This window comes from Megascapheus bottae, chromosome 36 (genome assembly GCF_031878675.1).
Source record: "Megascapheus bottae isolate mThoBot1 chromosome 36, mThoBot2.hap1, whole genome shotgun sequence".
In the NCBI taxonomy this organism is placed as follows: domain Eukaryota; kingdom Metazoa; phylum Chordata; class Mammalia; order Rodentia; family Geomyidae; genus Megascapheus; species Megascapheus bottae.
In genome coordinates this window covers 6,241,404-6,263,552 of record NC_143544.1, presented here as the reverse complement: position 1 = coordinate 6,263,552, position 22,149 = coordinate 6,241,404, and the positions used below count along the sequence as shown (strand labels likewise).

At 53.4% G+C, this 22,149-nt stretch overlaps 2 protein-coding genes across 2 annotated transcripts in view; one reads left to right on the top strand and one right to left on the bottom strand.

The window, feature by feature from the left end:
• The window catches only part of Pkd1 (polycystin 1, transient receptor potential channel interacting), a 39,509-nt gene extending 39,094 nt beyond the window's left edge, over positions 1-415 (bottom strand). The window contains exon 1 of the mRNA XM_090324834.1: positions 201-415. Coding sequence (XP_090180960.1) covers positions 201-415 — 215 coding nt within the window. The remainder of the gene's footprint in view (positions 1-200) is intronic.
• A 7,541-nt stretch (positions 416-7,956) lies between these two features.
• On the top strand, positions 7,957-14,878 carry Rab26 (RAB26, member RAS oncogene family). The gene is given in 10 exon segments (XM_090324975.1): positions 7,957-8,213; positions 9,479-9,589; positions 13,266-13,307; positions 13,387-13,453; positions 13,553-13,605; positions 13,875-13,940; positions 14,034-14,109; positions 14,112-14,141; positions 14,144-14,264; positions 14,369-14,878. Coding segments are annotated over 10 exon segments (846 nt in total). The 5' UTR covers positions 7,957-8,036; the 3' UTR covers positions 14,472-14,878.
• The last annotated feature ends 7,271 nt before the right edge of the window (positions 14,879-22,149 follow it).

The window sequence follows — 22,149 nt, the reverse complement described above, 5'->3', positions numbered from 1 at the left end:
CGCGGGCCGAGCCCCGCCGGGAGGTGACGGACGCCGCCGTGTTTTTTCCCTCAGAACCCCGGGTTTCTGGCTTGCCCTAGGGGCCAGGTTTTCCTCATGGAGTCCGGCGGACATCCTGGCAGGAGCCTCACCCTGGGAGCGGCCTGGCCCGCGGCCGCGCCCACGCCCGCCCGCCCCGCCGCGGCGCAGCTCCTACTCACAGCGCGGTGGCCGCCGCGGGGATGCGCAGCGCCGGGCCGAGCGTCCGCAGCCCGCGGCCCGAGCAGTTGACGCGGCAGGCGGCGCCGGGCCCCGGGTCGCAGAGACAGGGGCCCTCGCACGGCCCGCAGTCGTGCCCGGAGCCCCCCGCCAGAGCCCCGAGCCACAGGCCCAGGCCCAGGGCCAGCGCCAGGCGGGCGGGCGCGCCGGGCGGCATCGTCAGCGCCGCGCGCGCATGGCCTCGGCGGCCCGAGGCCCCCCCGCGCGCCCGCGGCTCAGGACGGGCCTGCGGATGGCATGGCGCAGCTCTCGGCCGGATCCGCCGGCGGCCGTGGCCTGTCTGTGGCGCGACACTGCTCAGCCCGCTCGCGTCAGGCCGCCTCAGAGGTCCTCGGCCGCCCGCTAGCGCGCTCGCGCTGCACTGCGGCCCCGCCGGGGGGCTCCGCCTCCTCTCGGGCAGGGGGCGGGGACTCCGTTAGGCCACGCCCCTTCGCGTCGATGCTGGGGCGGGGCCAGGAAGGGGCGCGGCCTCCTCCCCCTTTGCCGCAGTGTCTGCGGGCCCCGCCGTCTCCGCCCCTCGCTCTGCAGTGCCGGGGCGGGGCCGGAGGGAGAGAGCAGGCTCCACCCTCTGGCCGCAGCCTCTCGGGGGCGTGGGCTGCGGGAGGGAGCGTGACCACGCCCCGCGCAGCGTTGGCAGGGGCGGGGCGTCGTGAGGCCCCGCCCTCGCGGCTGCAGCGCTCGCTCCTCCCCCGGCGTGACGCGCGAGGGCGGGGTCCGCTCGGGCGGTGCGAGGCCGGTGGAGGTCGGCGGCGCCGCCTCCGCCCGGGGTGGACTCCGGGCTGCCCGCCGCCGGCACCGCTCCATCCCGCGTTACCGGCCCGGCGCGCGGCGACGGAGAGGGCATCGGTCCTCCGAGCTGTCTGCGGAGGTCTTGGGACGAGGCTGGGCGCGCTGGCTTGGCTTCTTTTCCCCCCTTGAGCCACACTTGCAGCCTTCTGCCCTTTGGAGAAGGCTGGCTTCGGACTGGCTTCCTCCCATGGCGGCCTCTGAGCATCTAGGATGAGCTGTGGTCCACACGTGGTGTTACTTGGATGCCAGTTAGATTTTTCTCCCTATTTCTTTTATTAAAGAATCTGTTAACATTGATTTTTACATCATATTTCAAATGATGAGTTTTAACAAGTGTTCAAGAAGGGAATCTCTATATTCAGTCACTGGCACTTAGATTTTAGAACGTAATTAAAATTAGGCTGAGAGTCTGCATGTCATAGATACACATGAATCTAGGTAATAAAACATTGTGTCTATGGAGTCATAGATTTTTATGACTAGGTACTTGTTTTTATATTTCCAATACCATGTCCATAGCATTGCGTATGCAGCTTTTGAGTGGATGTCAGTTGAAATTAAAAAAACAAACAAACTGGAGCTTGGAGTTTGGCCTAGTGGTAGAGGGCTTGCCTAGCATGCACGGAAGACCCCGGTTCGATTCCTTGTTACCACACACATAGAAAAATCAGAAATGGTAGTGTGGCTCAAGTGGTAGAACACTAGCCTTGAGAAAGCCAAAGGACAGTGCTCAGACCCTGAGTTCAAGCCCAGCACTGGCAAAAAAAAAAAAAATCAAACTGCAGCTAGGTAGATGTGCTTGCATACATTTGTAAACTGAGTGTGTGTGTGTGTGTGTGTGTGTGTGTGTGTGTGTGTGTGTCATGGGGCTTGAACTCGGAGTGGGCAGGCACTGTCTTGGAGATTTTTTCGCTACCATGTTAAGCCATGGCTCCACTTCTGTTTTTTTGGTGGATAACTAGAGATAAGAGTCTCGTGGACTTTCCTGCCCTGGCTGGGTTCAAACCACCACCCCAGCCGCTTGAGTAGCTAAGATTACAGATATGAGGTACTGTTATGGGGTCAAGAGGAGGGGATTCCACATCCCTCCAGGTGGGGATTCCACATCCCACCAGAGTCCACCACACAGAGACAGTCTCATATAAAAAGGTGAATTTATTGGGAAGTAGATGGTGAACTGACCGGCCAGGGACACAGTGCAGACTCGGGAGCTGACACTGTGACCCCAAGCGGCCCTCATGCAGGGTTTTTCAGGGCAAAACCCATGCAGTCGAACCTGGCCACACAGGTGGCCATTGGGATAGTCACATACACAGAGGGACCACAGCCAGCTCCGGCCACACGCAGATAGCCAACAGGGTTACAGCCTAGTGTTTGAATTTACCTATCACCTTAGTTGGAATTGGCGCGCAAATTGGAAAGGTCTCCACACAAAGCAGGCCCCCCCACCCAAGCGGATATCCGTCCTCTTGGGGGTGGGGAGAAGGTCAAGGTTGCCCCTCCCTAGAAGGGCAAAGGTGGCTGGGCTGTACCACATATCCCTCCTCATGGCGTGGGGAGGTCAAGGTGGCTGGGTTGTGCCATTGTCGACCTTCCACAATGGAGCGGGGGAACTCTTAGGCATTCTGGATGGCACCAGTCCCTGCTCCCCTCAACACTCCTTGCTCCCCTTAACAGTACTAGCACTCGGCCCCAGCTACTTTAGAAGGTAGAGACTGGAAGATCACAAGATTGAGGCCAACTTGTACTAATGTAGTAAGATCCTGTCTCAAAAAAATAGAAAATGGGGGAGCTAGGAGTGTGGCTTAGTGGTAGAGTACTTGCTTAGCATGCATGAAGTCCTGGGTTCAATTCTCAGTACCACATGAACAGAAAAAGCTGGAAGTTGCACTGTGGCTCAAGTGGAAGAGAGCTAGCTTTGAACACAAACAGTTCAGGCCTTGAGTTCAAGCCTCAGGACCAGAAAAAAAAAAAACCAAAAACAGAATCTGGGCTCTTGCTCTTACCTCGAGTTTTTGACATGCCATCAAAATCCTAGATGATTGGGTTGGAGGTGTAGTTCAGTAGAACATTTGAACATTTGCCTGATGTTCTCCACACCCTCAGCTTGATTCCTAAGAAGAACAATGCAAGTGTGGCACTTGGCCCAGTCTGGGGCAGTCAGTGATGGATGACTTCAGGCGATGTGACTAATCCCTTCATGTCCCAGCCTGGAGCCAAGCATGTCTGTAAGGGGCTGCTCGAGGGCCTGCAGCAATTTACCCCCACTCAACCTTCTGTGGTGGCTTCAGGGGCCTTGCTCAGGAGCTGATTGTGTGAGAGCACAGATGGTGGCCGCAGCCTGAGGGGTGAGCGTGACATCCTTTCCAATGGACATCTGCATGGCCACCCATCCCAGCCAACACCCACACCTGCAGCCTGCAAGTGAGGGCCTTTCTGCTTTGTCTCCACATAGAAGGACCCTCTTCTGGGCACTGATGATGACAACTGGGTACCACTTGCCCACAAGGTCACCAAAATAAGTGAGCTTCTGGGGGTGTCCTGATTCTTATAAGACCCCAGCATACCTGGGGCACCCCTGAGTGACCCCTATATACAGGGCACACAGCTGGCACACGTGCGTTGTCAATTGCTTCTGGTCTCTGAGGTGACTCAGTTCTCCCCACCCCCTTCTCTCCTTCCCTTCGTCTCTCGGAAGTTGAATTCAGTGCTGCTGCAGTTCCTCTGGCATCTCCATGGCAACGTTCACACAGATTTCATAGAACAGAAGGTGTCTGAGCTGGAAGGGCCCTTGGAGATCAGTTCCTCCCACCCGACAATTCACAGAATGGGGAGCAGGCTCAGGGAGGGGGTGCCAAATATCTGAGGTTACCAAGCAAACCGGGGGCCTGGGCTCCTGACACCCTTCCAACTCCAAGAACTGAAAGCTGAGTTTTGGAAGGCAACAGCTCTTGGGGGCTTTGCTGTCACCTGTTAGAGGACCCCCTGAAACCCAGCTGCACACTCTACTGCTCCAGGGCAGAGCTGGCCCCCAGAGGGGGACTGAAGCGGGCAGAGACCATTGGGGAGCTAGGGGTGGGGCTGGAGGAGTCGGGAAGGCAGAGCTGCAAACAGTCCTGGGTCAGGGAAGGTCTTTTTGCTTCGGCCTGCATTCCTTCTCCCAGCACAGAGCTGGCCTGAGGGCCCAGCTTGGAGGGTGGGCAGAAAAGGAGACATGAAGCTGGAGGACAGAGAAGATGGGGGCACAGAGGGGGTTAACTCTCGGAAATCATAGTGACACATGGCACTCCATGACAAGGATGGCAGATACCCACAAAGGCCAGTCAGAAGGCACCAGGAAGGAGCTGGCAGACACCGGCACGGGGGATCCGCAGCCCTGGATGTCAGAAATAAGGGGGACAGGAACAGCCTGGGGGCCCCCCTTGGGATATGGGCACGCAGGCTGGTGCTCGTGTTCACAGAGGGACCAGTGCTGTCTTGGAAGTCAGTCGAGGCTGCAGCACTCCTTCAGGGGCACATTATCCTCCCTGCCACCCGCTCCTTCCCAAAGCTTGCCTCCTGGGCCGTCCCTGACCTGCAGACCTCTTCTCTCCAGCTCTGAAGAGCCCAGGGGTCCAGATATCCCCTGCGCAGCAGAGACCACCATACCATCCTGACCTCTCCCACCACACTGACCCCTTGCCTCCGGGTTATTTGCTGCCAGTTTGCTCTAGTTATTTATTGCTGTGTAGCCAATGTCTCTCAGACACCTCCGAGTGTTCTCCTCTCTGCTCCATGGGGTGTTCACTGGAGCTGGGACAACCATACCCAGCTGGCTCCTTCGCTGCCATGACTGGCAAACCCATTCTGTCCTTTTGGGTTTTCTCTCAGTATGGCAGGCAGGTTACAAGAATGACTGCTCCAAGAGGCAAGAACTTTCTGTCCAGAAACTCATTTCTGTACTATCTTTTTGTCTAGGCAGCTACAGCTTTTGACCAGGGCAGAAGACCAATCACTCTTCCTGACTGGGAAAATACCAAAGAATCTTCAGGGCTGCAGCCCTCTGTGTCCCCACCACCTCTCCCCAGGGTACTGAAATCTGCTTTACCTGGGGTCCTGCCTGGAGACTCCACCACTAGGCCCTCCACTGCTCCCCAGCATTCCTGCTCCCCTCCTGTGTTCTCGGTTGCTCTGCTCAGACACCAAGCAAGCTCTCTGAACAATGTTCCCTCTGAACAACCCAAACTCCTAAAGGTAACACTCAGATGTCCCTTACAATGTAGCCTCTGCTACAGTGTCCCCAGATGTTCACTTACTGCCACTTTCTCTGTATCTACTGATGCCCTGTACCTGGTGAATGCTTTCTTGGACTCCTATTCCTTCAAGGTTCAGTGCAAGCTTCCTTTCCCCCGTGAAAACTCACTCTCACACCACGCCCATTCTTGCACACTAGCTAGTGTCCTGTCTTAAATCTTCCACAGCAACAATGTGTCCTCCAGAGGTGAGGCCTGTGTTTCTCATACTTTATTTGCCAATTTAATAACTGCTTACTGAGACTTGGCATTGGCTGCCAGGGATATGGCCGTGACCAAGACAAGCTGTTTCCTGTGCCCAGAAAGCTCACGTTCCAGAGGGAAAGACAGATGGTAAACCCAGGAACCAAAAGACATAATTATCAAAGATTAGGACTGTGGAGTGACAAGACAGCCGGGGTCTGATTCAGGTTCCAAGAACTCCTACTCCTCCCAGAAAACCCAAGGGTGGTTATATAGCCTTTTAACTCCAATGGCAGGAGCAGGAGGATTGAGACTTCAAGGACAAAGAAGACCCACAGCAAGGGTAGAGGAGAGATACTGCGTCACAAAAACAAACAACAAAAATGAAACACAACAAACCAAAAAAGGCAAGAGGCACAGCTCAAGTGGCAGAAGGATTGCCTCACAAGTGCAGGGTTCTGGGTTCAATCCCCAGCAATGGAAAGAAGAAAAAAAAAAAGCGAGAAGTCAGAGACCTGGATTTTTATGTAAACTCCTAATTTTAAAGGCAAGCCTCCTCTGCTGGCATCTCCCTCTCTCTGGCTCACCTGCCCCTTTCCCTTCTCCTGGTTGCTGGCCCTACCCCCAGGACGCGCTACTTGCAGCACCCAACCCAAACTCTCCACGCCATGCCGGGACAACAGCTGGCAGGCGGGCGTAGGCAGTATCGCTGGGGGCTAGTGGGCATTGTCTTATGGGCTCCCAGCTGAGACCCTGGGCCAGCCTCCCTGAACACAGCCCGTGAGAATGGGACACCTGTGCTTCAGTTGTGGCACTCTTATCCCACCACTAAAGCCCCACGACACACAGATCCTGAGACTGACCTGAGAGAGGGCGAGGGGACAGAGGGCACTGAGGAAATGAAGGACATCTAAGGAGCTCTAAGAGGACTTTCCTGGGCTCTACCCAGTGAAGGGTTGATCTGAGTCCATCCTTTCACGAGACAATTTCTAGTCTCTAGAGCCATAGTTCTCAAGGGTAAATCCTGGCTCTGCCACTTCCTAGCCTGGTGACCTTGGACAGCTCCCCTTAATCCTTCTGGCCCTTGGTTTCCTGTCTGTGGATTGGGGCCTAGGACTACTCATAGTTTTTTGTTTTTGTTTTTGTTTTAATATATATGTATATTTTTTGCCAGTCCTGGGCTTGAGCTCAGGGCCTGAGCACTGTCCTTGGACTTTCTCAAGGCTAGAGCTCTACCACTTGAGCCTCAGCACCATTTCTGGCTTTTTTCTATGTATGTGGTACCGAGGAATCGAACCCGGGTCTTCATGCATGCTAGGCAAGCACTTTAACCACTAGGCCAAACTCCCGGCCCCCGACAGGCAGTTTTGAAGACACCATGTACCTGGCAGATGACAGCACCAGAGTCCCTGTCCCCCCCCTCACCAGGGAATCGCGGGTGGGTGGCATGACAGCCCCTGGGTCGTTGCAGGCCTCTGACCCCCCCAGCACCAGCTCACCCTTCCCAGGGGCCTCTGCCCATCAGGGTGTCCCTCCAGCTCCCAAGTACTTACTCCACCCTCGGCAACCGCTTCCCTCGGCTTTGATTTCCCCCCAGATGTAGCTCTGGAGACCCGAGGATCTTTCATTCAGGGAGGCTCCTGGGACAGAGCTCCATTCAGCCTGCATGGAGAGGGGGGCGCGTCCGCCCCTCGATGGCTGGCCCAGGGTCCACTTTTGCTTTGAGGAATCAGCACTCAGAAGTCTCCATGGGGTGGGAATCCTAGACCAGGAAGGGCGAGGGGCCAGGCGCGCCAGGGGAGGGCCCGCCGAGGAGGGGCCCCGCGGGCTGCCACCAGGCTGGCTTGCATTGTTCGCCCCTCGGATCTCCGGGCTTCAGGTGGCAGAGGCCGTGGGGGACAGCGCTGTCCCGGCGCGTCCTGCCTGCGATAACCCGATGTCAGCCGGGCTCAGGGTGCTTTGGCCCAGCTGGGGCTTCCTGGAGCTGTGCGCCCTGGGAGGCGCTGGGGAGCCGCGGGCCAGGTGGCAGGGCTGGAGCGCCCGGCCCCGGCCCCCACGTCCCGGACGGGGCGGTGCGCGGTTCCCGGGGGGACTCGGACGCTGGCGGGTCCTCGCCCGGGTGCCCTGCCCCGCGCCGGCGTCCAGCACCAGGCGCCCACGGCGCGGGGTCGCCGGGCCGGAGCGGTCCCGCCCGTCCGTCGGGGGACCGAGCCCCTCCGGCCGCGTCCGGGCCCGGGCCCGCCCCGAGGCCCGCGGGCTCCCGTGGATGGCGCCGCCCCAGAGCGGCCATTGGCGGCGGCGGCGGGAGGCCGGGCCTGAGTGGCTGCGCGCGGGGCGGAGGCGGAGCTCGGGGCGGGGCCCGGCCCGGCCGGAGCCCGGGATGCCGCCGCCGCCGCCGCTGCGGGACGGGCTAGGCTGGGAGTCGGGATCCCGGTCGGGGCTCCGTGCGCGCGGGGAGCCGGGCGGCCCCGGGCGCGGCCGCCGCAGCAGGAGCGCACGGAGCGCGCGCAGGCCATGTCCAGGAAGAAGACTCCCCGGAGCAAGGGCGCCCGCGCGCCCGCCGCCGCGCTGCCCACCGCCCCCGGGCCCCGGCCGGCGCGCCCGGGCTCCGAGGCGGCGCCCCCCGGGGCCCCGCGGCCCGGCCGGCCCTCGCTCGGCGGCGGCGGCGACTTCTACGACGTCGCCTTTAAGGTGAGACGGACGGCCACCCCTCCCCCATGCGAGTGCAGCAGGTGGCGTCCAGTCCGGTCGGGGCGGGGAGGCCGGGCCCGGGGCGGGGTGGGGGCCGCTGCCGCCTCCCGTCCGGAGCGGCGCCCCGCAGCTGGCACGGCTGCACCGGACTCCGCGCACGGGCGCGCACACAGCTGCCAGGCCTCGGCCGGGGGGCATTCAACAGCTGGCACCGCCTGCCCCCTTCCCCGGGCGGAGGCTGGCACCGCGGGACCCCACACCTCAGAGCCCCCCAGGGGCCCCGCTCCGACGCTGGCACCCCCACTCCAGCTCCCGTCTTACCGTTTCCCATATGTTGCCTTCCTTCCCTGGTCCCCAGGGGCTGTGGGTCTTGGCATTTCCCCTCCCCCTCCAACCAAGGGAGCAGGCCGGGAAGAGGTTTGCTAATGGGGAGCAAGAGAATTGAGGCCTTACCCCCCCTCCACCAAGGCAGAATACTTTGACCAGGGTGGTCAGGAAGGCCCCTGGGTTTGGGGCCTATGGTGGAGGCTGACAGGACAGGGCCTGGCGGCTCCTCCCTGGCCACAGAGCTGAACCAGACACTCTGCAGGTCAAGATCTGACCATGGGGCCAGGAGTGTGGCCTAGTGGTAGAGTGCTGGCATAGCCTGCACAAAAGCCCTGGGTTCCATTCCTTGGTACCACCTACATAGAAAAGGCCAGAAGTGGCACTGTGGCTCATGTGATAGAGTTCTAGCCTTGAGAAAACTCAAGGTCAGTCCTCAAGACCCAGGACAAGAAGGAAAGAAAGAAAGGAAGGAAGGAAGGAAGGAAGGAAGGAAGGAAAAGAAAAGAAAAGAAAAGAAAAAAACAGAAAGAACCTAACCATGGTCTGCTTGCTGGGGTTGGTTTGAAGAAGCCTCCCCACCCCAGACCTTCCCCAGGACTGAAGGTTACAACTGACACCCCCCCCTTGTCTGCTCTCCATTAAGCCCCAAATACTAGCCTCCCAGATCAAGCCAGGTGTCACAGGACAGTCTGGCCCCCTCCATTGAGATGGGTGCTCTTGGGAGCGGGACAGAGACCATTAGAGGCGGAGACTCAGGTTCAGATTCCTGGGGATTGTAACCACTCCCCTCCCCACCCCAGAGGCCTAGAACGCCCCTTTTCTGTCCTGCCCCTCACCCACAGCCCGTCTCTGGTCAGAACTGTTCAGGGCAGACCCTGTAGTGGGGACAGCACACCGGTCCCCTTCTCTCAGCCTGACCCTCTGACTCTTCCGCCTAGGTCATGCTGGTGGGAGATTCTGGCGTGGGGAAGACCTGCCTGCTGGTGCGCTTCAAAGATGGAGCCTTTCTGGCAGGCACCTTCATCTCCACCGTGGGCATCGACTTCCGGGTGAGTAGAGGCTGATTATGGGCAATTACGGGGTCCAGCCGCACCCCGGTTCCCTCATGCTTAGTCTTCCCTGGGTCCTCTGCTAGCTGCCTCCCCTGCACCCCAACTGCAGCTACAGCTCGGTGGAGCTGTCGGTAGCTACCACCCTGACTGCATCCCTGTACCTGAGGGCGTCTCCCAGCACATAAGGGGATGAGTGCCGCTGACAGATACAGAAATAGTTTCTCCCATGCCAGGATTTGGCACCACCCTGGGGCTGTGTCTCTGCCCCCTGGAGTGGTGGCAGGCAGAGGGGACCCAAGACTGGGCCCCTGGCCAGGGCCTTCAAGCCAGGTGACCGTAGTGCAGCCTGGGAGAGCTTCCAGCATTTGCTCAGGTGTGTGTGGGGGGATGTGTCTACTTTGGGGTGTGACACCTCCCTTAGCACCTCAAGTAGGGCTTAGGGCCCCATCCGATGGAATCCCACATGCTGAGGTGCTGGTGTGATCTTGACACATTCTGAATTTCCATTTATTTTTCTCACTTTTAATTAGTCTCAGTTAGCAGGAGGCTGAGGAGGCCTGGACTAGGTGTTGAGGAGCAATAGCCTTGCTTCAGAATCATCCGTTCTTGGTGTCTTTAGCAAAGAACTGAGCAATACTCGTGAGTAATGAGAAAGCCACAGGTTTATTAAAGCAAAGGTACACTCCACAAACTAGGAGTGGACCGAGCAAGAATGTAAGGCCCTGCAGGTCCCTCCAGCATGGTGAGGGGACAGTTTTGAGCGGCAGCTTCTGATGACATAATGTTTCCTTTATGGTGCCCATTCTTATCCACAGTGCATCGGAAAAAGCTCCCAGGAGGTGGTGGGGGGGGGTGTCAAAAATTCAATGTAATTTATAGGGTAAAGACCAAAAGGTAATGTGGCGGGGGGCAAAGTGAGATTCCATACATCCTTTTTGGGGGAGAAACTTCTCCATCAGGATGCCCTGATAGCAAAACCGCCTGTTTAGGAAGGAGACAGGGTGGGTCCTGGGTTGGGTTAGAGTTGAGGTTTCCATGTCCCCCTGACATCTGTGTTTCTCCTGCCTCATTTTCCTCAAGAGGAGATCCCAGCAAGTCTTTGGGAGGTGTGAAGACTCCCTGGCAAGGGGGGATAGCCTGGGCCTCCTGGGGACTGTGGAAGGAGAACACAGTGAGGTGGGATGCAGCCTCTGCCGCCGCTCCCAAGCCAGTCACTGTCTCTTCTGCCAGAAGCTTCAGCTGGTGCCATTAATTTTGCCTATAGATACTGCTTGAGGTGCAGGGTGGAATCTGTGTGGACTATCATTTTTAGGCAAATGGCTGTTCTGTGAGAAGAGACAGAATAAGTAAATGCAGGGCTCAAATAATACTCCCAAGGAAATCACTACTGTGAGAGCTTAGGAGAGGGAGAAGCCATATCACACTCCCACGTCCACGGGTGCCAATGGGTTAGCTAGCGCGTGTCTCTCCTCCTATTCCTTCCCTCAGCTTGCCAATACAGTAATTCTCAATAATTCTGGTGTTCATGTAGGTTTTTTCTTTTATCTCTCTTTCTTTCTTGTTGGTATCAGTCCTGGGGCTTGAACTCAGAATCTGAGCATTCTCCCTCAGATCTTTTGCTGAAGGCTAGCACTCTCTCTCCTTGGTCCCCTCCACTTCTGGCATTTTTGGGGTTTTTTTTGTGTATGTGTGTGCGCCTGCGCACGCGCGCGTGTGTGTGTGTGTGTGTCCCAGGTTTTGAACACAGGGCCTGGGTACTGTCCCTGAGCTTCTTTTGCGCAAGGCTAGCACTTTACGACTTGAGCCACAGTGCCACTTCTGGCTTTTTCTACTTATGTGGTACAGAGGAATGGAGCCCAGGGCTTTGTGCATGCAAGGCAAGCAAGCACTCTACCACTAAGCCACATTCCCAGCCCTAGAAACGATTTCTTTAAGGAGATCTGACCTCTTCCAGGGCCCTTTCTGTCACTGTGGTAAAGGCTTCAGCCCATCCAATGAAGGTGTCAGTCAGGACCAGTAATTGCACACTCTGCAAGTAGGCATCTAAGGGCCTGTTGGCCAGTCATCGTCTGGATAAATTTGACCAGACAGGACAATCATGGTCTAGGGTTGTGGCAGAAGAACAGGTGAGGAAAACCTGATTGGCCATAGAAGTGGTTCCTAATCTGGAAAAGCTCTGCTGCACATTCCCTGGGTAGCAGTCACACCCCCTGGAAAGCACTGTCTATAGCTTTTATGACCTTCCGCTGGATTTCCCAGGGCAGAAACCTTGGGTTAGCAAACTGAGTTCCTGCCTCTGACACCTGCTTCCCCGTGGGCTTTTTCTAATGCATTGTGGGTAGTATGCGACATAAAGGAAATGTTATATAATTCCAAACTGCCGCCCCAAACTGTCCATCACCAAGGGGGAGGGACCCTCAAAACCCTCCCCTCAACCCAACTCAGCTCCACAGGGCTTTGAGCCTTTGTTCCTCCACTCCTACTCACTGGCGTGTACTTTTGCTTTAATAAACCTGTGGCCCTCTCTTCATGGTTTGCTTCATTCTTTGCTCCAGATGCCAAGAACAAGGAATGGTTTTGAAATGAGCCCATTAGTGATAACACAGAGGCAGGGAACGGGGGGGAAGGTTCCCGGATCCCTAAAGTTCTGTGGGATGAGGGTCGGCCTGGTGCCTGTCCTGGTCTCCCTTTGGGTTCTGGGCAAATGAAGAAAGTTGAGCTGTTTGGTTTGCATCCCCTTTCAAGGTGCCAGGGGAAATGAGGTACCCTCTTCAGCCTGGCAGATGGCTGAACCCGGTTCCCTAGAGACCCAGAAGTACCCCAGCAGGAACTCAGGAGGAAGGGACAGCCCAGCCCAGCTGCACAGCACCTCGGCCTCTGGTTGGCTTGGGGAGCAACTGTTTATCAAACAGTTCTGGATTCTGGGGCTGTGCTGTTGGATCCTGTGGGCACAAAACCACATGTCCCATTGGGGAGAGGTTTAAAAAAAAAATCCTAAGTTGGGTGCTGGTGGCTCATGCCTATAATTCTAGCTACTCAGGAGGCTGAAAGGTCTGGGGATTGAGGTTCAAAGCCAGCCTGAACCAAAAGACCTGGAAGTGGAGCTTGGCTCAAGTGGTAGTAGAGTGCCAGCTGTGAATAATGAAGAAAAAGGACAGCACTCAGGCCTTGAGTTCAAGTCCTGCTCCTGGCACAGAAACAACACCATCTGGAACAAAATTCTTCACCTTTTCTTGGGGTCAGATGTGTTTTCCCATACATACAGCGGCTCATTAAGCTATCTGAGCAGCCATGGCAAGAGACCCCAACACTGCCCGTTTGCAGGACACTGAGGCTGATGGTGGACTTGAGTCATGACCCAAAATGGCTTCAAATAAGTAGGCTTGGTTGTGAGCAGTGACAGCTGGCTCTGCAGCCTCTGAGGCTGCACTCCAGGCCGCTGGTCAAGGAAGAGGGAGCAGGGCCCTATCCAGACTGCAGAGGGGGTAGGGGGAAAGCCGCCAGTGCATTTAAAAATGCCTCAAAAGACTTAGCCCATGGCAGGGCAGGGGTTCCTCAGTGTCCGTCGGCGGGATGGGACTCAGCGCTGCCTTACCGGCCCCTCTGCTCTCCTTTGGAAGCCCCAGGGCTGAGGGTGGCTGGGGCCTGCTGGGGTTGACTGATTCTCTTTCAGAATAAAGTTCTGGATGTGGATGGCATGAAGGTGAAGCTGCAGGTGAGATGATCGGGAGCAGGGGGAGCGGGCAGGGAGCACGCGGGAGGGGCTGGGTATCATCACAGACTCCTCGCCGCAGATCTGGGACACGGCTGGTCAGGAACGCTTCCGCAGCGTCACCCACGCCTACTACCGCGACGCCCATGGTGAGCAGGGGTGCGGCCTGTGGGTGAGGCGGGAGTCCCAGGGGTGGGCTGACAGGAAGCCACGGGGCTCCAGAGGTGTCCTCCCTGCTCTGTCCCCAGCCCTGCTGCTGCTCTATGACGTCACCAACAAGGCGTCCTTCGACAACATCCAGGTCAGTGGGTTCCTCTCCCGCTGGAGGGGACGGGCCGTTAGGGTCCAGGTGGTGCAAGGCTCAAGCTTGAGAGCCCTGCAGACAGCTGCAGACACTGATGCCCCTCCCCCGTGGGACCCTTCAGCCACACCCAACTCTACCAGCAGCATCCCTGGGACTGGGTGGCAGTGAGGTGGGCACCACTGCCCAGCACACAGGCACCAAGATTCCAACAGGATGAGGTGCGAAGGGGGCAGGAGCCCCCGGCCTGGTCCCAGCTCTCCCCACAGGCCTGGCTGACGGAGATCCAGGAGTATGCCCACCGCAACGTCGTGCTCATGCTGCTGGGAAACAAGGTGGGCAGCCCAGCACCACAGGACCAGGCAGGTGAGGGGGCACGGACGTGCCAGCCACAAGGCGGGCGTCCAACACTGCTGTGCTGTGGGCAGGTGGACTCAGCTCAGGAGCGCGTGGTGAAGAGGGAGGACGGGGAGAAGCTGGCCAAGGTGAGTGAGGGTGCCTGGGCAGTGAGGGCGGAGCTGAGGCCGTGCAGCCGGGGCACCCCCGCCAGGCCACAGCCCAGCTGGTAGTAGCTGTCTGCAGGAGTACGGGCTGCCCTTCATGGAGACCAGCGCGAAGACCGGCATCAATGTGGACCTGGCCTTCACTGCCATTGCCAAGTAAGTGCTGGCACTTAGCAGGAAATCTCCTCAGGACTCAGGGCACGGACCCCTTGTTGGGAGAGCCGGAGGCCATCCTGCTCCACCATCACCCCACTCTGCAGGGAGCTGCAACAGCGCTGCACGAAAGGTCCCAGTGAGCCCCACTTCCAGCTGCACGACTATGTTAAGAGAGAGGGTCGAGGTGCCACCTGCTGTCACCCCTGAAGCTTGGCCTGGAAGTCTGGACAGGGGTCCACAGCCCTTGTGGCTTCTCCACCCAGTGTCGACCACTTCCAGGATTCCTAAGTCAAAACTTCTTTGTCCCAGACAAGATCTCAAGGCCATCACAACAAAGGTCCTTGGCAGCGGATGGGGGCCCTGCAAGACCTCAACTCCACACAAACCACAACTAGCTCTGCTGCCCCCTCTTGGCCATTCCCAGGAACACAGCTTCCACCCTCCCCCTGGCCGACTTGCACTGCCCGGGCCCACAAGACCTTTAAATGAGGGCTGCAGTCGTGTCCACTGCAGGGGGAGAACTAGGGTAAGCTCGCCCTACCCTGTTCTATCATGAACAGGCAAGCCTGCTCTCTGGTCCTATCGAGTGAATAAACGTTTATTGAGGTCTGTCACTCTAGGGGAGGTGGTCTTCTGCAGCTCTAATTTTCATTAGAATCTCTCAACTCCCTGCTCTCATACCACACAGGTTCACCCTTTGGTTCTGATAGGTATTTGTATCAGGATAGTTTTGTCGATGGTAGGGATTGAACTTAGGCCTTCCAGGCTGTACAGGGGCCCACAATTTCTAGGATTCCTGGGCTGGCTTTGAACAGAGACCCTCAGATCTCGGCCTCCTGAGTAGCTAGTGGCTCCCCCAGCCCCCCATCTTGACAGCTGAACTCAAAGCCTGGAAACGGTCTTGAATTTCCCTTGCACAGGGCTTGCACTCTACTACTTATGCCACAGCACCACTTCCAGCCTTTTCTGTTTATGTGGTACTGAGGAGTTTAAGCATGCTAGGCAACTTCTCCACGTCTTTTTGGACAATGTCACCCTTCCCTGGCTTAGAGTGTTTTGTGATTTTACCATGTTCCAGAGTACTTAGACCTGGATGCTTGGCTTTCATGGCCCTTAACAGGTTTTGTTGTAGGTGCAATTAATAAATTACTATGTAGTTTTTTTATGCCAGTTGTGTTCGGGGCCTGAGCACTGTCCTTGGACTTCCTCAAGGTCAGAGCCTGAAGTACTGTATCCCAAAAGATCACCAGAGTCGAGACCAATGTAAGCAGCAAAGAATCATTTATTTATTTTATTTTATTTTTGTTGCTAGTCCTGGGCTTCCGCTCAGGGCCTGAGCACTGTCCTTGGACTTTCTCAAGGCTAGAGCTCTACCTCTTGAGCCTCAGCACCACTTCCAGCTTTTTTTCTATGTATGTGGCACCTAGGAATCGAACCCGGGTCTTTGCGCATGCAAGGCAAGCACTTTAACCACTAGGCCAAACTCCCGGCCCAAGAATCATTATAAGCCAGGGGTTCTGTGGGATTTCCTCAGGAGCCAGGAGTCTCTCATCCACTGATGAATGCTCTTGCTCCACGAGGGTGCTTTGCCCCCATCTATAAATGCAAGTTAAAAGCAAAAATATCTGTAAGGAATCCCAACAGGAGCAAAAATCCATGTGGGAGTGCTCTCAGTGCTGATGTGAGGGGCAGGCTCGTGCAGTGAGCCTCAGACACATTAGGGGAGGAAAAGGGGCTACTCATCCTTGAAGATCTCCAGGTCCTCGGGATATCTTCGAATCTTCTGAAATGTTGGGTGCCCCGCCCGCGGGGTTTTGTCAACTAGGACCCGAACCGCACCTAAATGAGTGAGACAAACACAAAGGAGTGAGACCAAGACAGTGTCCCGGTCAAGGTCTGTTTATTGAAAACCAGCAAGAGTTTCTATAGGGCTCTAAAGCAGGAACCAAGCTCAGTGGAATTCTCCAGTTTGCATGAGTCTCAGCAATGAATCCTACAAAACAGGAGATGGGGCAAGTCAGTCGTTAACAGTCCAGATGTTCGGGGTCTTTCCTGAAACAGAATAGAGCAACCTAAAACAACTTGCTAAACCTATCATATTAAAAGTTTCAGCCAACAAGAGACCCTGAGGCAGTTTCCAACAGTTGGGCAGGCTAAGCTCTACTCCTCAGACCTTGGTGGTTGTTAGGGTGATAAGAGTAAGGGGTAGGGATTATAGCTGTGCAAGCAGATGAGGCCAACTTGGATATGGTATCCTAGAGAAGATGTGGGACGGGGCAACCATAAATGGGCTCATCATGAAGTTTTTTTCTTGGAGGGAGAACCGGCAACAATTTAGAGGTAGGCAAAGAGGCAGCTAAAGTTCACTAGGAAATTATGGAACCCTAAAATACTCACAAAATTGGGGTATTGTGGGGAGAGTGAAGGAAAGTTAGAGAAGCAGTGAAGGGGAGAGATTAAACCAGAAAGAAAAATGTTGTGTCCATATAGGGAACTGTTTTACCAGGTACTCCCAGGAGTTACAAACAAGTTCGGAGACTTTCTGTCCTGTCCGGTGGGTTCAGTAATTTGTCAGGCTCGGGGAGGCACCTCCTGAAAAACCAATGGGGGGAGAGAGAAAGAAGACCAGGCGCATAAAGAAAGACAGAGTCAGTCCGTCGCGTCAAGGTCTCTTTTATTGAAAGCAGAGCAGGGTTTATATACCCTGAGTGTGAGGAGGGAGTATAGGGGAGATGGAAAGTTTTTGCAATAGCAAGAACGGCAAGTTTCGAAGATGACTCAACCAGGTGCTGTTTGCCCAAAGCTAGAGGGTCTTTGCAATGTTCCGTCTAACTCCTTGGCCCCCGACAATTCCCCCTTTCCTTAAGCTCCATACTATTCCCGTCATTGGATGTACCCTGGGGTTAACGGGTAAGAAGTTTATGGAACTGGAGTCCTCTCTCAGGCGGGGCCTTCTTGCTCCTCTAGGCGATGATAATGCACCGAGATTGAATTTTTAGGGAGAGCGGAATCTATTTGCTCTTTTATGAAACGTGTAAGACGCTGAAAAGCCCAAGGGCCAAAAGAAATAAGCAAGAGAAGCCCCACAAGGGGGCCCAAAAGGGAGGGTAGGAGCGTTGAGAGCCAAGGGGACGTGGAGAACCAATTTTGATACCAAGATTCTTGTTGTTCTCGTTCCCTTTTTCTCTTTTCTAGGCTAGCTGTAACCCTATCCAGACTGTCCTTAACTAGTCCTGTTTTATCAACATAAACACAGCATTTTTCTTTTAATGCAGCACATAGTCCTCCTTGCTGTAGAAAAAGTAGATCTAAACCTCGTCTGTTTTGTAGGACTACTTCTGCCAGGGAGCTTAAGGACTCCGTTAAATGTTCTATCCCTGTTTTGAGATCCTCCAGGTCCTGGCTTATGGCTGCATTTAAGGCATGGTATTGTTGTGCATTTTCTTCCGAGAGAAACAGGGAAGTTATCTCAGTACCCGTGCCGACTGCCCCTAGTCCTAATATCACAGACAAGGTGAGCGCGGTGAGAGGCTCTCTTTTAGTTCTATGATGAGGGGCAGGCTTTTCTTCCCAAAAATTTAATAGTTCCTCGGGTGAATAGATATACAGATTTGGAAATAGTTGTACTAATACACAATAATCTCTATTTTCTCTAAAATCTTGTATAGGTATAAGACGCGTAAGCCCTTTAGAACAGGCAAAATAGGTATCATTGGGAGCTAGCAAATATCCTACCACAGATGCATTAAGAATCAGAGATTCATTGCAAATGTATTGGAGTTCTACTGGGGGAAGCATTTGGGGTCCCAGTATGCAGGTACCCATACCACTAACTTCAGTAAGGGTTAGCTGTAAATTCTGAAATAAACTCTGAGGGGGTGTTGAAAGGATTTCGGGATTACCAAACAGAGCTCTCCCAGCATAGAATGGAGGATTGGCAGAAAAACACAGCCAACATTCTGAGGCGATAGACCCATTATTTTTAGCTTCGGTTATTAACAGAGCAGAGGCTGAGGCATTAAGGATGCCCCACAGTAAATCTGTAGAGGACCTAGGGCCTGGGGGCATTGTGGGTTGGAAGAGCGTGCTAAATGTTGCAGAGGTCACAGGGGTTAAAACATTGGGAACAGACGGCGGGGTATTTTTAGGTGACGAGTGGCCTGGCGGGCGGTGAAGTTGGGTGTTGGGACCTATAGATGCCCTGTACGTAGTAGGGATTTCTTTAAGTAATTTTATCTTAAAGGTGAGTCCAGGGTCTTTACATCCCCAGGTAATGGAGTCACAGGCCCTTAACCGTAGTCCCCACTCAGGTGCTTTTTCCCATTTTTGGTAATTTTTTCCTTTCTCAGTAAAGTGAATGCGGAGGGGAACGCACCATTGGTCTTTACAGAGGCTCTTTTGAGGGCCTTGTGTCTTAACACCGAGAGTGCTTTGTAGGTTACTGGGAAGATAGTCCCTTCGGACAGTTATTAGGTCCCAAGTTGAGGATGGCTTCCAATAAGCGTCTCCCGTAGTCTCACATCCCCATGCAGCACAAAAATAAGAATCTCGATAACCACATTTGTAGCCTAAAGATTTGTCTCTGTGCACATCTCCAGGGCAAACATAAATGCCTGTCTGGTCCTCTGCTAGGGCTGCACGGAGGACGTGTGAGTTGCATGCAGCAACTCGCCCGTTATAATCTGGACTGGGGTTATCTATGGGATTCTTTTGGGGAAAGAATTTATCGGGCGTCCCCCAAACGGGATCAGCACCCAAAGCCAAAATGCATAGGTCAACAATTAGGTCAGGCCAATTCGGGGAGGTGCTCATAGAGGAAGTGGCATTAACCGTATCTCCTGCTTGATTAATAATGATCCATGTAAAATTGTATATTTGGTAGGTTTGTTTCTTGCTTGAAGTTAGGATGTTTCCAAACGCTGGAGGCAGCATAGCTATCCACAGTATCAAGCCAAACGGTGATGGAAAGAAGTTCTTTTTCATGATCTATGGAGAGAAAACACTGTTGTTCTCAGGGGCCACCCTGGAATTTATTATATGGCTTTATTAATCGTTCAGGTAGCCATCTGGCTCCCCCTTCTTTAGAATTATAGATACAAGCTGAACCTTTTCCCCAGATAATAACTGGGTCGGTGCCACTCCATTTTCCTGTTAATGGATCTTTCCACAAGGCTTGGGCATAATCTGTTTGAGTGGAAGGGTGCCAGAGGCGTTCAGCGGCAGATTTACCTGCACTATTAAGAATTAAAAAATTTAGAACAAAAAGGGCATGTGATAGCAAAATTTTATGATTTCCTTTAAAGGTATACAATGTTTCTTGCAAAGTAAGTTTGGTAAGAGTATTTTTTAGCGTATGATGGGCCCTTTCCACTATTCCTTGTCCTTGTGGGTTATAGGGAATCCCAGTGATATGTCTTATATTCATTTGGGAACAAAACTGTTTAAATTTTTGACTGGTATATCCCGGCCCATTATCAGTTTTTATGTTTTTGGGCTGTCCCATAACAGGAAAGACATATAAAAGGTGATTTATAACATCTTTGGTGGCTTCCCAGGAATGAGCAGAAGCACAAATAAATCCACTAAAGGTGTCAATAGTAACATGCACAAATTTCAATTTTCCAAAAGACAGGATGTGGGTGACATCCATCTGCCAAAGTTGTCCAGGCACAAGCCCTCTGGGATTTACCCCAGTATGGGGCTCAGGGAGTAAAGTGAGGCAAGCCTTACAATTTTTAACAATTTGTCTTGCTTGTTCTCTAGTAATTGCAAATTTTAAACGCAGGGTATGAGCATTGAGATGGTGGATAGCATGGACCTCCAGTGCGCGGGACACAGGATCAGCTGTTTGGGACAGAGCAATGGTTCGGGTGGCCGAATCAGCTAATTCATTGCCTCGAGTTAAAGGTCCAGGCAAGCCAGAATGGGCACGAATATGTCCCACGAAAAAGGGGTAATAGGTTGAATAACAGGGACCATTTCCAAAACCTGTAAAGCTCTTACCACATAATGGCTGTCTGAAAACAGATTAAAAGGGCAGGCCCTTAGCAATTGAAAAACACAAGATGCAGCAAATAACTCTACCAACTGAGCAGATTTAAATAAAGCACTTACAAAATAGGACTTGCCATTAATAACATATGAAGCTTTTCCATTTTTTGAACCATCGATAAATACAGTTAGAGCATCGGAAATGGGTTTAAGTATGGTATTTTTTAGGAAAATAAAGGGGGTAACATTTAAGAAGTGGATGAGTCTATCGTTTGGTAAGTGAGTATCAAATTTTCCCTGGAACCCCGCACACAAAACAGTCCACTCATCTTGTCTCTGTTGTAACCAATTGATTTGTTCCTTGGAATAAGGGGTAATTATAATGTCAGGATCCTTGCCAAAATACCTGACAGAAGTCTTGAGCCCCAGAAAAATAAGCTGGGAGACCAAAAAGGGGTAGGAGGGGAGTACTTTGGACTGAGAGGTGGGGGCACGAACCCATAACAGGGGTACTGTTTTTTGCCACAATAAACTGGTGGGTGTAAATTCTGTGGCAAAAATGATTAAATAAAGGGTCAAGGAGGGGTTCAAATAACCTATATTTTGTTGTGTAATGGCCTCCTCTAACTTTATCAGGGCTTTTTCAGCTTCGGGCGTAAGTTTTCTGGGGGAGGAAGGGTCAGAATCTCCCTGTAGAATATTAAACAGGGGCTTGAGATCTCCTGTTGTTACTTTAAGGTGAGGACGTAGCCAATTAATGTCTCCGAGGAGTTTTTGGAAATCATTTAGACAATTGAGCTTATTCCTTTTGATTTGAACTTTTTGAGCATATATTAAAGAGGGCTCTAATTGAAAACCCAGGAACAGGAAGGGATAGCAAGTTTGAATTTTTTCTGGGGAGATAAAAAAATCCTCGGTTTTGTAAGGCAATAACTATTTTTTGAGTCACTTGATGCGCCTCCATCTCTTGTCTGGCAGCAATTAATAGGTCATCCATATAATGTATAATATATATATGAGGGTATTGAATACGAATTGGGTCTATGGATTGAGCCACAAATTTTTGACAAAGTGTAGGCGAATTGGCCATGCCCTGTGGGAGTACTCGCCATTGAAAGCGGGGGTTAGGGCCTTTATGATTCACCACCGGGATGGAGAAGGCAAATCTTTTGCAATCCACAGGATCAAGTGGGATGGAAAAAAAAAAAAACAGTTTTTTATATCTATTACAATTTTGAAAAATTCTCTAGGAATGGCCACAGGAGAGGGCAAGCCAGGTTGTAAGGCTCCCATTGGCACCATTGTTTTATTAACTTCTCTTAGATCCTGTAATAACCTCCAGTCCCCATTTTTCTTTTTTATAACAAATGTGGGAGTATTCCAGGGAGAGGTGGAAGGCTCAAGGTGTCCCTGTTCCAAATGTTCCTGCACTAACTGTACGGCAGCTTGAACCTTTTCTTGAGGCATGGACCACTGGTCTATCCAAACCGGGTTATAAGACTTCCAGGTTATTTTGTCGGCTTGGAGTGCAGGAGGAGCAGTGGTCCTTAGGAAAAAAGGTCAGTCCCAAGGCCTCTTTTATCCCATTTTGGGGTAGGCATAATTGGGTGACTTATTCCCTGTTCACGTTTTCCTAACCCTTTACCTGGTAAATACCCAGACTTAAGCATCATATTGGTCACGGTTTCATTAGGACTAAACATGATAACCCCCATTTGTGTCATTATGTCTCTCCCCCATAAATTTACAGGAAGTCCTTCCACTATAAAAGGCTTGACTGTCCCAGTATTTCCCCCCCGAGTCAGCCCAATTTAAGATTTTGGAACTTTGGAGCGTACTTTGAGTCTGTCTGATACCTTTTAGGTGTGTAGTAGGTTCCAAAGGCCAAGAATCA